The sequence below is a fragment of the Chrysochloris asiatica genome, unplaced genomic scaffold (assembly GCF_000296735.1).
Source record: "Chrysochloris asiatica unplaced genomic scaffold, ChrAsi1.0 scaffold00022, whole genome shotgun sequence".
Lineage (NCBI taxonomy): Eukaryota > Metazoa > Chordata > Mammalia > Afrosoricida > Chrysochloridae > Chrysochloris > Chrysochloris asiatica.
The window spans coordinates 12,992,440-13,005,099 of NW_006408540.1; the positions used below are offsets into that span (position 1 = coordinate 12,992,440).

Here is a 12,660-nt window from a genome sequence, read left to right on the forward strand (position 1 = left end):
ATTTGATTCCCTGGGTATTGACTATGAACCCAAGAAAAATGAAAACCTAGACAACTTCAAACTTTTCTCCATTATCATGATTTTGTTTATTGGTCCAGTTGTGAGGGTTTTGTTTTCTTTATGTTGAGGTATGATCAATATTGAAAACTGGAGTCTTTGAACTTCATCAGTAAGTTTCAAGTCTTCTTTACTTTTAGCAAGCAAAGTGTGTCATCTGCATATCACATGTTGTTAATGAGTCTTCCTCCAATCCTGATGCTGAGCTGTTCTTCAGATAGTATAGATCCTCCAGATGATTTACTGAACATACAGATTGAATTAGTATAATGAAAAGGTAAAATCCTGATGAACACCTTTCCTGATTTTAAACCATTCAGTATTCCCTTGTTCTGTTGGAATTACTGGTTCTTGGTCCATGTGCCAATTCTACATGTCAGTTCTAACTAAGTATTTTGGAATTCCTATTCTTCACAATGCTGTCCATAATTTGTTATGATCAACATAGTCTGAGGCCTTTTCATAGTTAAAAAATCAAAAACAAAACAGTGGAACATCTTTCTGGTAGTCTCTGTTTTCAGCCAAGATCCATCTGACGTCAGCAATGATACCCCAACGACAACAACAACAATCTCCTCTTCTGAACCCGCTGGAATTTCTGGCAATTCTCTGTCGATGTACTGCTGCAACCAGTTTTGAATTCTGCAAAATTTTTCCTTGCATGTGATGTTAATGATATTGTTTCATAATTTCCACATCCTATTGGATCACCTTTCTGTGACATGTGATCCACAAATCCACAAATATGATTCTTTTCCAATCTGTTGGCCAGGTAGTTATCTTCTAAATTTCTTAGCATAGATACATAGCACTTCCAGAATCCATTTATTGAAACATTTGACTTGGTACCCATTCATTTATGGAGTCTTGTTTTTTGGCCATTGCCTTCAGTGCAGTTTGGACATCTTCCTTCATTATAATCAGTTCTTAATCATATGCTATCTTTTGATCAATGTTTTTTGGTATGTTGTTGTTAAGTGACGTTGGGCCAATTCAGACTCATAGCGATCCTATATAGGATTTCCAAGGAGTAGCTTGTGTCAGAGGTTCAAACCCACCAGCTGTTCCTTGGAAACCATATACGGGGTAGCTATGAGTTAGAATCAACTCAACGGTACTTAACAAGAGCAACATACCAAAAAGTATTGGTCAGGAGGTAGCATATGATCAATAACCGATGGTACTGAGGCAGATGTCCAAACTGCACTCTGTATTCCTTCCATCTTACCTTGATGTTTCTTGTGTCATCACTCACTGCCATTGAGCCCATTCTCAGTCACAGCAACCCATATAGGGTTTCCGAGACTGCAAATCTTTACAGGAGCAGAAAGTCTCATCTTTCTCCCACCGAGCAACTGGTAGGTTTGAACTTTGCAGTTAGCAGTCCAGTGCTTTTATATTTCAGTATTGCAACTTGAAGCTGGAATTTTTTCTTCAGTTCTTTAAGTTTAAGAAATGCTGAACGCATTCTTTCCTTTCAGTTTTATAACTCTAGACTTTGCACATTGCATTATTATACTTTACTTTGTTTTTCTAAGCCACTCTTTGAAATCTTTGAGTTGAGCTCTTTTTCTTCATCATTTCTTCTTTAGCTACTCTGCATTCAACAAGCAAGTTTCAGAGTATCCATTTTGGTCTTTTCTTTCTTTCCCACCTTTTGTCTTTTTAATTATGTTTTCTTTACTTCATGTATGATATCTTTTATGTCATTCCTCACCTTGTCTAGTTCAGTCATTAGTGTTCGATGCATCAGACTTATTTTTGTACACTATTAACATTAGTTAATAATAGTGTACCAACATTGGTTCACCAAACGAAAAATAAGATATACCATAAGAGGCTAACAGTTGCAGAAATTGTACTGAGGGGTGGGATTGTAAAAAACATATGGGAATCCTCTGTATTTTCTGTTTTTTTGTTTTGTTTTGTTTTGTAATCCTAAAACTGTTTTAAAAATAATCTAAATATTTTAATTAAAATTTAAAAAATAATTCAAGATTATTTTTTAATTTCCAATAACCCCTGTCATTGCCCATGGTAAACCGAGCCCACTAGAGAATGCTGTTGAGCTAGACTCCAATGTCTACATATTGTACAATTCCATTTCTATGGCATTCTTGAAAAGGCAAAACTCGAGGAAGAAAAAACAGATCAGTGGATGCAAGGAGCTCCTGGGCTGGAGTAGGGATGGGCAACAGAGGGGCACAAGAAAACTTCCAGGAGAAAATGGAAATATTCTAAATGCTAATTGTGGTGGGGGGAAGGTCCACATGACTCTATACATTTGTCAAAATTCATTGAACTCTAAGTTTACACTTGGAAAATTTTATCAGGCATAAATTGCACCTCAGTAAAGATGATGTGATTTTTCTTTTGAAAAGAGAGCTAATGAATCTTGAGCTGAAAATTCCATTGTGCAACTGCATTGCAGTAAATCCACAAACTTGAATCTCTTGATCATTCAACCTTCCCAACAGGGAGATTTCCTGCAGATAGCAGCCACTGCAGACAGATACACCAATTCCAGTAGGAAGGAGGTTCTGACGGGGATTTTCAGGCAGAAAGCTTCTATAACTGTTCCAATAAGAAGCTGATTGCCAGGGTTACCTTGGCTTCCTGCCTCCCTTCCAGAATCTTCAGAGGTCATATTGTGTTCTTAGTAGAAACATTCATCTTGAAAATTGCCTCGAGCCAGATTAAATATAACATCACTGTTTTTAACCTATATCTCACATGACATACATGTCTTTATCTTGATATCGTGTTATACTCTGAAGGCCACACCTGTTCAGTGCTGGAAAGATAAATTTTGCTAAAAATTACTAACTAGTATAGCTACCTACCACCTGTCTCAAAAATCTTGGTGTGGGTTAAAACTGAGCTTTTCCAGAAAACAAAATACTCTAGCCTGGAGCCCTGGTAGCACAGTGGATTATGTGATGAGCTGCTAACTGCGAGGTCAACAGTTCAAATCCACTAGTCGCTCTGAGGGAGAAATATGAGGCTTTCTGCTCCCATAAACATTTAAAATGGAGTCCTAGTGTGGCACTGAAGAGTAAACACTGGACTGCTAGTAGCAAGGTCAGCAATTCAGAAACACTATACAGTGTCACTATGAATCAGAACCAACTCAATGGCACTTAGCAACTACACTAGTCTCGTCTATCAGCCCTTCCAGCTTATAGGTTAGCTATCCCCTCCACATTTTCTTATATATTTGGTAATGGTACCTATCTCCCTGATAGGACTGCTGGTGTGATATTGTATGATAAGCACTGGACTGCAAATCATAAGATCAGCAGTTCAAATTCACCAGCTGCTCCTTGGAAATCTTATACAGGGTTACTAGGAGTCAGAATCAACTCGATGGCACTTAACAACCTAATATGGTCCCTTTGCTTCTGGTCTGAATCCTCTTTGGGGATGATCCAAGGCTTCTGACTCATGTTAACAGCTCAATTGGAAAAGGAACATTAGTCTTATAAACTTAGGTTAACATTGAAAATAATAAGATCAGCCATGAAAATTAATAATGACACAAGGCTGTTTCCCCAAAGATTAAGGTGGTTTCGTACAACAAAAGCTGCTAGAAAGAACAGATTTTAAAGGGAAATGAAAACTAAAAAGTCCATCTTGACTTTGGAGGAAGAAGAAGGAGGAGTAACAGATGATGGAAAATGAAAGACAGCATTTCATTCAAAGCACATTTTATTTGCTTGTTGAAATGGTAAGGTGTACAGTATTAAGGAGTCTATCTTGGTGTTATTGTGGATAAGGCATAGGACTGTTAAACACAAGGTTGGCAGTTCAAACACATCAGCCACTCAGTGGGAGAAAGATTAGGCTGTCTACAGCTGTAAAGATTTATAGACTCAGAAACCTTATAGAGGCAGTGGCAGTGGGTGTGGCCCTATAAACAAGGGTAGTGGAACAGACACCATATAACAAAGCACACACCACTACTGGATTAATATATTAGATCACATTGATGCTTTACATCTTGTCCTAAAGTCTCACTTCGTCATAGTTTCCAGGCTTAAATGAAGAAAAAATCATCCTATCTTTAAAAAGTTTTTATTAAACAATTGATACAATTTAATACAAGTATCATATACATCCTAGTGGCTTCATTATATTGTTGTTGTTAAGTGCTGTCAAGTCGATTCTGATCCATAGCAACCCTGTATAGGGTTTCCAAGGAGCAGCTGGTGAGCTTGAACCGCCAACCTTGAAGTTCAAATAGCTTTGCAGTCTGGCGCATTAGCCCACAGAGCCACTTATTTATTATATCACCCAAAATTTCAACATTCATTTAATCACTGCCATTTGATTTTCTTTTAGTCAAAGAATCATATGAGTATAAAAGCTCATGATGAGACAAACACATCAGGGCAAAGATTCTAACTATCTAACTATCTAGTGTGCCAGAACCATGCTCCCAAGCACTACTAACAACTAAGCATACGTCTGAATCTCCTTGCAGCCAAGTAAATACGTGGACAAGACCATTTTTCAGCAAAATTTTATTTCTCTATCAACACTTTACTGTGGTTTCTGATAGAAAATCACATCATAATTCAAAAGGTAACCATCATTATAGACAAAAAGTTTCTTTTCAAAAGGGTGGTAATTAATGCTCTGCACAGTTTCTTGCATCTTATGCATTATAATGCCTAGTTGGCCCTCCTTCCCTGTGTTTGTGTCATAGTAGTAGAAAATCTCTTCTGTTTTGGTGTTCAGAGTACGGGTGGCATACAGAACCCCACATACCATGAAGGCGTTAGAAACAGATGGTTTATACTGCTTGGTCTGCCAAGTATTTAGCACCGTAAGTGTGGTGTCATTGAGTTTACTAATCACCATGTTACCAGTACTGGCTTCAGTTGCATAAATCACCCACAATCCATTCTCATCCACAGCAAAGTCAATATCTTGCCAATTAACATTAGCATATGAAAAACGGTTATTAAAGGTAGCATTTTGGAGAGGGCTCCTCAGAGCCACTGTGTTGGTGGACAAGTTAAGTTTGACAATGTCCCTCGTGTTGTGCCAGTTTATATACATGTTGTTTTTGTAAACCACGGTCCCACTGCCTTGGCCATAAGTAACCCGATTCTCTTTGGCCTGCCTGTACAACAGCAAATCATCCAGCGTATTGTAGATTCTGTAATACTCCAAATACCTCCCATCTGGATTCAAAGGTGCCACCCAATACAGTCCTTTCTCTGGATTCTGAGAAGAGTAATCCCGACCCCAGGCCCCATACTTATAGGAAAACCCTCTCCAGTTGAGCCGAACCACAAAAGGCTTGCTGATGTTCACCACGCCACCGTGATCACATTTCCCTAGACGAAGAAAATAAATAAATAAATAACAAGGCATTCTTAGAGAAAATGAATGACAAGATACAAACCCTTCAGCACCCCAAGAAGCAAAAAAAAAAAAGGTGCTGGGAGTTGATTCTGACTCCTGGCAAACCCTTATGTGCCAGAGTAGAACTGTGGTCTGTAGAATTTTCAATGGCTGATTTTTGAGGAACAGATCACCAGACCTTTCATCCGAGGCACATCTAATAGTCTCCAATCTCCAATCTTTTGGTTAATAGCTGAGGGCATTAACCATTTTGCATCACTCAGGAACTCTTCTGAGAAGACCAGGAATTCATAAATATTTTTCCTGTAAAGGTTCAGTGGCATGTTCTGATGGAGAAGAACTCAAATCTTCTCTTTGTTTCAGTGTGATCTCATGAAACTATCTGCTGTTCCCAATGATTCACTTCCAATCTAGGAATTGAGGGTAATTGAACTACTAAGAGCTATATTAAAAAGATTGGAGGGCTCCAAGTAAGGAAAGGGGGGATTTGGCAAATTTCATATATTACTTTCTATTCAAAAGCATTTTGCAAGTATTCTCTTATTTCATTTTTCTTACAGAGGAATCAACCCAGAACCTTCCCCTGTTTTTATAAGACCAGATTATTGTTGTTAGGTGCCATCGAGTCGGTTCCAACTCATAGCAATCCTATGCACAACAGAATGACATACTTCCTGGTCCTACAGCATCCTCACAATTGTTGTTATGTTTAAACTCATTGCTACTGCCACTGTGTCAATCCATCTCTTTGAGGGTCAGCAATAAAGAAGAAGGCCCCCTATGAAATGGATCAACACAGTGGCGGCAGCAGGGAAACGTATCATGAAGGGACAGATTCACCTAGGCAGTCACCATGCCCATGTCCCTCTGCCCATCCTTGGAACCCCAAGTGCATATCCACACCAGGTACCGACCCTGTTTCAACCCCATTTCAGAAAAGATGTAGCTATGGATTGAATGCAGAACCTCCAAATGTATGTTGGAATTCTAGACCCTATGCCAATGGAGGTAATTCGTTTGAGAATAGACTTATATTTATTATGTTAATGAGGTCTTTTCAGTATAGAGTGTGTCTTAAACCTGACCATTTCTGAGTTATAAAAAGAGAAAATTAGACACACAGGCAAGCTCACACACTAGGGAAGAACGATGCCATGTGAGCATCCTCTACTAACCAAGGATCCCAGGAGCATGAGGGTTAAAAAGCTGAAAAAGCTTAGCCAAGAGAGACTTCAGCCTGAATTTGGACTTTTAGTCTTCCTCTCCTACTGAGAAATTAAGTTTCTGTTCTTTAAAGCTATCCCTGTGTGGTCTTTCTGTTACAGCAACAGTAAGATGTTGTTGCTGCTAAGTGCCGTTGAGTGGCTTCCAACTCATAATGACCCTGTCTGAGGTTCCCAAGGAGAAGCTGGTGAGTTTGAACCACCAACCTTTGGTTATCCTGGAGCACCACACTGGGAGTCCAGCCCGAAGTACTTAGTTGTAAATATAGAAAATCTAAAGACAGGAATGCTTTTCGGATCCTAAAAGATGGCCATAGAATGCTAGGATTTCAGTCATGAGAGGCCAAGGAGCTTACTTTAGGGCAATGGTGCCCATTCGGTATCCATTGTGTGGCATGGTGTGTCCCACTGTACATAACCCATACCTTAGCAGCACCATAGAATAACAGATAATGATTTCATCTTTCCCATTTTAGCACTATCTGCCACAATGCATAGGTACAGCCAACTGGGAGCCTGCTTCACTGGCCCATTGAATCTACATTTCCTGTAACACTTGAGGGAAATGATAGGCTAGGCAAATGGCCCTTCACATCTCTCTCTCTCTCTCTCTCTCTGCAGTGCCTGCCAACACAAACCGTTTATGCGCTATAAAACATAAAAGAGCATTCCTCCAGTATTTTTATAGTAACTATATATGGAGTTGAACACACATTTTGGGGGATCTTAATGAAGATCCTTAAAAAATTGGTGAAGTGGTTTATTGGCTAACAAAGGAACTTCAAAGTCAAGTTTACATGGGGTCATTATCTCTCTTCCTGCTGCTTGGAGCATAGCAGGGACAGGAAGTGGGGAGCAGATAGATCCTGAAGTACTGGGCCTGACTTGAAGTGTTTGGAGAGAATCAGGAAGCCATGGGGAGCTCAGAGTTCCAAAGAACTACCTGAGTTGAAGAGAGGGGAAGAAAAGATTTTGTCTCTGTGTCTGTCTCTGCATGGCATGGAAAGACCCATCTCTTTCCTGGCTAAATGCATTCTTCTCTTTCTGTCTTCTTCACACCAGAGGTAAAACCATGACGAGAAATCCTGCTTTAATTTTTCCAATCTGCTGGGGACTTTTGGGTCCCAGAATTAAATACGTGCTTCTTAAATGCTCTCATAAATCTGCAGTTGGTGGGAAAGCCAGCCAACCATACAACAGGTAGAGAAATGAAACCACTCTGCATCCAACCTCCAATAATTTTGCATATCATTAAGCAGAACACAGTGGCGGGTTTATTTTAATAATGCATGTGCCATTTCATAAATAAAAAAGCAACGTGTGTTCAGCCAAGAGACTGCTCTGCACTAAAGAAATAATAAATAAAATGATAAATTATTATTTCTTCTCCTAAAAGTGATCTCTCAGATGAATGCTAGTTTGCTTTTGTTTATGAAGCAATGCATGAATTATTAAAACAAAGTTAGCTGTGTGTTTTCAGTTTAATGATAACAGAAACTATTCTAGTTTCCAAATGCTGCAAACTAGATTTTCTAGCTAAAATATCTTTCCAAAGACTTATTTATACAAGCATGCTTCACTCTGAGGAAATGAAAGAAAGAAACTTCTTTCCTTTCAGGTTGGAAGACTTTGGAATGGTTTGCTTAATTGAATCTTGCCTTACTGGAAAGGAAATATCCCAAACCAACAGCAGCAAAATATTTATGGAAAACTTATGATGCATGTTACTTATTTAGGCATTACCATGGGATATAGGTAATAAGCTATTCTGTCTCCAAATATGGAAATGCTTAGATACGATGGAGCCAAAATTAACTTCTCTTAACAATTACTATCATTGCTGAAAAAAAATGAAGGCGTGCTAGGAGCGCAATGTTTAAGCACTCAGCTGCTAACTGGAAAGTTGGCAGTTCGAACTCACCAGTCAATCCAAGGGAGAAAAGACCTGGAGACCTGCTTTTATAAAGACAACACCCTCGGAAACCCTATGGGGCAGTTCCTTTCTGTCCCACAGAGGCACTATGAATGGGAATTGACTCAACAGCACACAATTAATAATAATGGCTTCTCATTTCACAAATTGAACAGGAAATTAAAAGTGTACCCAATGTAAATTTGAAGTGTATGAAACATAAATCTCTTTTTTCTCACCTCTCAACTCCTTCTGAACACTCTCCTGTTATTTTATTTATCCCCTGTCTATCCTCTTTTCCCTTTGGGGCATTTTAGGGCCCTGGTTATGGCTAAGTAATGCTGGAGCAAACACGGACACACTCCGCTGTGGAAAGTCTGAATCTACCCAGAGCCAGTTCAGAAGAAAGACTTGACTACTTCTTCTGAAACCCCAGCCACTGAAAACCCTCTGGAGCAGTTCTACAGTGACACACGTGGGACCGTCATGAGTCGAAATTGACCTGATGACAACTAGTATTGGTCAAAAGGAAGCCTGGATAGGGACGGTAACTAATCACTCAGGCTATGGGGTGGCCCTGTGATGGCAGACCAGGGAAAAGCTGCCCACTGCTCGGCGAGCCCAACCCAGGTCTCCATCCACCCTGGGCACTGCTCTCTGCCCTCCCTGTCACACAGAACTTCCCAACCCCTTCCTCCACTTCCAGGTCTTGCTATTGTTGTTGTTAAGGGCCGTTGAGTCAGTTCCGACTCATAGCGACCCTGTGTAGAGTTTCCAAACATTGGCTGGTGGGTTTGAACTGCCAATCTTGTAGTCAGCAGTCAAGTGCTTATCATATATTGCCTCAATAGGAGTTCAACATTCCTATTGTGTCTTACAGACACAATATTCCCTTCCTGACCTAGTTCCCAGTCCAACTTGATGTTGCCACTTGGATTATCACCCATTCATTACCCAGCCATGATCTAAGAATTCTGAAAGACCAATGAACCACTTTGCATTATTTGGTGGCTGACAGAACAGCATAGATCCACTAGGAGCAAAAAAATCCTTTTAGCTACTTCCTGAGCAAAGAAGCAAAGATCATCTGTGTCACTCAGGTCGATGGCTTCTTGGAACATTCTTGTCACCCTAGGAATCAAAGGTACATCCTTCTGCTACAGTATCTATGGAAGGCAGCCTGGTAGAGTAAACATCACCAACTGTGGGATCAGACAAATTCCAGTTCAAATCCTTCATCATTTATTTACTAGCTGTGCAACCTTGAGCAAGTTACTTAACCTCTCTAAACCTCGGTTTCTTCATGTTAAGACAAATAATAATTCCTGCTCTGTAGGGTTATTAGGAAGAATATAGAGACTAAAGAGACAATGGACTCCCTGGATGGTACAAATGGTTAACATAGTTCTTTGCTAAATAAAAGGTTGGAGGTTCAAATTTATCACGAGGTATCTCAGAAGAAAGGCTTGGTAATCTTATTCTGAGAAATCAGCCATTGAAAACTCTGTGGAGCACTGTTCTACTCTGACACACATGGGGTTAGCGTTAACTCAAGGACAACTGATTAGTTATCATCATTACAATATCATGTTATAATTGAGGTTTACGTGACTATCACCCTGTCTGAACTGTGGCTTCTAGAGTTTTCTTTACCCACTCTAGTAACCTCTGCACTAAGAATGGGGCTGCCCACACGGTGGCATCAAATTATATTTATGGAATAAAAGACTAACAACTCTCTTAAACCAGCTCACCCTTACTTATGAAACACCAGCAGTCTACCTGCTATGTGTCTGAAATTGTCAGAGTATTTACTCTACAGAACACAGTGCAAGAAACGCTCTACTCAAGTATAGCCTTGGTTGGAAATCATCATGCAATTCCTTAGATATTGCCACTGGATTCTGAATATATCCTGGGAAGTCATAATTAAAGTGAGATTTAAAAATACTCTGGCAGAGTTGTTGTTGTTGTTGTTGTTGTTAAGTGCCATCGAGTCGGTTCCGACCCATAGCCACCCTGAACAGGGTTTCCGAGGCTGTAAATCTTTACGGGAGCAGAAAGCCTCATCTTTCTCCCACGGAGCAGCTGCTGACCTTGTGGTTCACAGGCCGATTCGTAACCACTACGCTACCAGAGCTCCTTAGTGGTTACAAATTGGGCTGTGAACCGCAAAGTCAGCAGTTCAAAACTACCAGCTCTTCCATGGGAGAAAGATGAGGCTTTCTGCTCCCATAAAGATTTACAGCCTCAGAAACCCTGTACAGAGTCACTATGAGTCGGAACCAACTCCACGGCACATAACCCCCACCACCATCTTGACTTTGTAAAGTATTGTGGTTAATAGCCTTAAATAAACAAAAGACCAATATCCTATGCCTGTAGAGGATAAGTAATTTTAGATCTGTCGCTTGGGCAATTGAACTTTATTTGAGTCAAGAGGAGACTACTCTAGACTTGTGAGAATTAAACAATTAAGATGATCAGAATTATAAAGTTAAGGTCACATTAAATCTGAAGTATGGAATATATACTCCTCAAAATGCTGTTCTTTTCTAATATCAGGATTTTAGTGGGTCATTCTGTGGCTTTAACGTTTCATTCAGTCACCAGCATTTATTAAGCACATACTTGTGTAGTGCTCTGGGTTAATGAGCTGGACTGCAAAGTCGTTTGAACTGCAAGGTCAAGGGTTCAAGCTCACCAGTCACTCCTTGGAAACCCTGTATAGAGTTGCTATGAGTGGGAACCGATTCAATGGCACTTAACAACAACAACAACACCAAATGTGTCAGCACAGCCATCCCCAAGCCAAATGGTGATCAAGGCCTGAGCACCGCCATATTTTTTTGACTATATCCCGTCATTTGGATTCAAGGGAAAATAGAGAGAAGAGAAGAAACCAGTTGTTTTAAGTTTCAAAAAAAAAAAAATTAAAAGCTAATGAGAAGGCCAGTTATTTTATGTTAGAAAGTTGTATGAAATGAAGCAAAAAAGGATACCATTTGCAACAAAAACTAAATAAAACAAAACAAAGCACATTTTACAGAACCCTAAATATTAAGTACTGGTTCTAAGTACAAATGGACCAGAGGTTTAGCAAACATCAGCTGAAAGGGAAGGGTCTAGAGAGCACAGGACTTCACAGCTGAGACTTGCATATAGTCTGTTTTGTTCTGTGCAACTCTGCAGTGAAAAAAAGAAAAGAAAACGCAAACAGGCCAGATTTTCAAGTCCCATAATAGTGAGTAACTTTAATTAAAGTCTCCACAGGCTTGCAACTTGGTGGTGCCTGGGGATTTTCCAATTTTGCATTATCAACCAATCCAAACAGAAAGAGAGCAAGTGAAAGAAATTGATTTAAAAACATGACAAAAAGTCAGTTTAATATCAACATCATAAATATAATATGAACAAAGCTGGCAGAGGGCCAAGAAGCTTGGCAAGGAGTCAGGTACAGCCAAGGTTATGGGAAAGTGAAAGGAAACCTGGGTCCAGTTTGCTACAACACAGTTGGGCTGGGATGGTTCACAGAAGTCTAAATGTGAAGACCCAGGGGAAAGTATTTAGGGGCAGGAAGGGATGGGGCGTGGGGAGTGGGGCAATAAATCTAACAAAATAATCCAACAGATTTATTCGTTCTTTTCCCTGGATTTCAAATCCAATTGCCATTAAGTCAACCGTGACTCATGGTTGAGTGTCAGAGAAGAATTGTACTCCCTAGGATTTATAGGACTTTTAGAAGTTCACCAGGCCTTTCTTCCAAAGCACCTCTATTATTGTTGTTGTTAAGTGCTGTTGAGTCGGTTCCGACCCATAGCGACCCAGTATAGAGTTTCTGAGGCTGTTTCTGCGCCTCATCTTTCTCCTACGGAACCACTGGCAGTTTCAGACTGCTGACCTTGAGGTTAGCAGCCCGATCCGTAACCACAATGCTACCAGAGCTCCTTGGACTCAAACCACCAAACTTTCAGTTAGCAGCCATTTGCACCACTCAGGAACTCCAAGCAGTGTATTTCCTTCTTACTAACATAACTCTGGTAGCGTAGTGGTTACGAATCGGGCTGCGAACCATAAGGTCAGCGGTTCGAAACT

At 40.1% G+C, this 12,660-nt stretch overlaps 1 protein-coding gene across 1 annotated transcript in view; it reads right to left on the reverse strand.

Annotated features, from left to right (window-relative positions):
* Positions 1–4,599: 4,599 nt before the first annotated feature.
* Positions 4,600–12,660, reverse strand: part of OLFM4 (olfactomedin 4) — an 18,995-nt gene continuing 10,934 nt past the window's right edge. Inside the window, exon 4 of the mRNA XM_006837598.1 lies at positions 4,600–5,402. Coding sequence (XP_006837661.1) covers positions 4,600–5,402 — 803 coding nt within the window. The remainder of the gene's footprint in view (positions 5,403–12,660) is intronic.